The sequence below is a fragment of the Pteropus alecto genome, unplaced genomic scaffold (assembly GCF_000325575.1).
Source record: "Pteropus alecto unplaced genomic scaffold, ASM32557v1 scaffold103, whole genome shotgun sequence".
In the NCBI taxonomy this organism is placed as follows: domain Eukaryota; kingdom Metazoa; phylum Chordata; class Mammalia; order Chiroptera; family Pteropodidae; genus Pteropus; species Pteropus alecto.
In genome coordinates this window covers 11,504,886-11,507,244 of record NW_006436288.1, presented here as the reverse complement: position 1 = coordinate 11,507,244, position 2,359 = coordinate 11,504,886, and the positions used below count along the sequence as shown (strand labels likewise).

Genomic DNA, 2,359 nt, shown 5'->3' with positions numbered 1-2,359 from the left:
TGGGTTAACACAAATTACAGAACACCAGTGAGAGCTATGAATCCTCTAGTTCCTTCACAAAGTAACTATATCTGTTAGAAATTTCTCAGCTGCAAATAACAGAAAACTCAACTCAAAGTGGCTTAATATTTATACCATTGATTATCTCTCCTAACACAAATTTCATAGGTAGGTGAATCTCCAGATATCACATAAGTGACCCTGACTCTGCTTCTCTAAGACCTTCTTGGGTCTGCCTTCCTCTGTAGGTTAGCTTCATCTTCAGACTAAGAGCAAGATGGTTGCCACAGATCCTGGCACCCTATCCAGATAAAACTGTCTACATAAGGTAGAGATGACTCTCTCTATTTTTCTTAGTAACAAAGAAACTCTTCCCAGTATTCCTCCATTCAAGACTTTATTGAACAGAATTAAATCACATGCCTATACCTAACCAATTACTACAAAGGGATAAGGTTCCCCACGATTGATTTAGACCATCCAGGACCCAACTTTAGGGCTGAGGGTCATAGGAGGGGCCTGCCTAGCTCCAAAGACTGTGGTCATATAGAGAGAGGTAGCTGCCTAAATAAAATTTGGGTCCTATTAAAAAAGAGGAAGAATGTTTGAGAAATAATATTAGGTTACCAACGATTTCTAGTAAATCGCTCTAAAATATTACTTTTTCTTAGAGATGGTACACTCTAATCATTATTGATGAAAGAATACTCACAGCAACAAGATTGTTCCCTCTACTTTAGGAGTAAGCATTATTGTGCTATGGCAATGGGATCTTTTCTGCTCCTTCAGAAGCCTGGTGCCATCAAAAGAGGGTTGAGGATTTTATATGCCCTTTCTTTCTTATTGAAAAAAATGATATTTGTATATGGTTGTCTTTATTCAAGTTACCCTTCTGATACAGAAGGAGAAAAATGGAGGGCTTAATTATTTTATATAGGCCTAATCTCCCCTCAGACACACACAAGGGAAAAGATGGTGTATTTTTCATATTTATATATCCTATAGAACTAATCTCATAGAATAGGAACTCAATTCAATAAATAAATAATGAATTGGATTGTTAATCACATTAATTATTTCCAAACTTAACATAAACCTTTATGATAGGGAGAGTTAAGGCTCCAGTTTAGGTCGTGAGTCATATCCAACCTGCGCACTTTAGCAAAGCTCCTTTGGCTTTAGGATACTTTCCTTTCTGTGACTCCAATCACAAATATCTCCCTGAAGCAGGGACCTTCAAGCTGGAAATCTCATGCTTTTTACAGTCATGATGAAGGCTTAGGTAAGAAAAAATTATAGTCTCTAATTCAGACAAGCATTCTCTGTAGAAAATCAGACCTCGATCAGACCTTACTAATCCATGTTCTGTCGGCATCGCCCATTGGGTGGATCCTTACTCCTAAGAATTAGTGAACTGAAAATTTCCCTAGGAGGGAATATGAAAATTTTAACAAATGTACACACAAATAGTTTAAATGAAATTCTCTATATTATTTGAGGTTTCCCCCCTTTTCTCTTTACTATCCTGCTCCCTTATTTAATATCCCCAGTTAAAGTCTGGGTTTTTCCCCTTTCCTCGTAGCAGTGTATTTTCCAAATATACTGTTTCATGCCCTTTGGTTCTTATTCCTTGGTTTCCAATTCTTATCTTTCTATTCTGACTCAAGCCTCAAAGTTTGTTGTTATATCTAAAAAGTCAGTAGATATCATGGTTACCCAAAGGGTCAAACTGACTCTCCCCCAAAATGAACATTGCTGATTCTTAGGATGCCACAGGGATTGTACTAGCCACAGCTAAAATAGCTATCCAAACAAAGATGCTTCGATAATAGCCGCTAATGAAAAATACCAACCCCTGTTACAAATCAATTAGCTACTCCTGATTTAAAAGATATTCAGTATGGTATTAATGCTGAGAATCAAGAAGGATGGTATTTCCTGAACTGGTTTACACAATTCCCACATTTACCAGGTAAAGGAAGAAAAGCATTTAGAGAATATAAAGCCAAACAAAATGTCTCAATCTTAAGATCATTTTCATTGTCTAATTGTCCCAATGTGTTGTCAAATGCTCACCTGAATGCCTGAGGAGGGAATAATTTAGATTAAGAGCTATATATTTCTGTATAGAATAATGGTCAAATGTAATATATACATTTAATTAACTCTCTCAATAAGGTTTTGCAACTTATGAAGTATTATTTCATTTGATCATGGCAGCCTTGTGAAGTATGTGCTAACGCTATCCGCATTTCACAGGTGAACAAACTGACTTTGAGAGGTTCTGTGCCTTTTTTATGTTTATAAAAATAGATGGTAAAAGGAAGAGCCAGGACTAAAATCTATGTCTTTGACTCAC

At 36.3% G+C, this 2,359-nt stretch overlaps 1 protein-coding gene across 1 annotated transcript in view; it reads left to right on the top strand.

Annotated features, from left to right (window-relative positions):
* The first annotated feature begins 1,928 nt into the window (after positions 1-1,928).
* Positions 1,929-2,359, top strand: part of PTHLH (parathyroid hormone like hormone) — a 23,820-nt gene continuing 23,389 nt past the window's right edge. The window contains exon 1 of the mRNA XM_015589984.2: positions 1,929-1,972. Coding sequence (XP_015445470.1) covers positions 1,929-1,972 — 44 coding nt within the window. The remainder of the gene's footprint in view (positions 1,973-2,359) is intronic.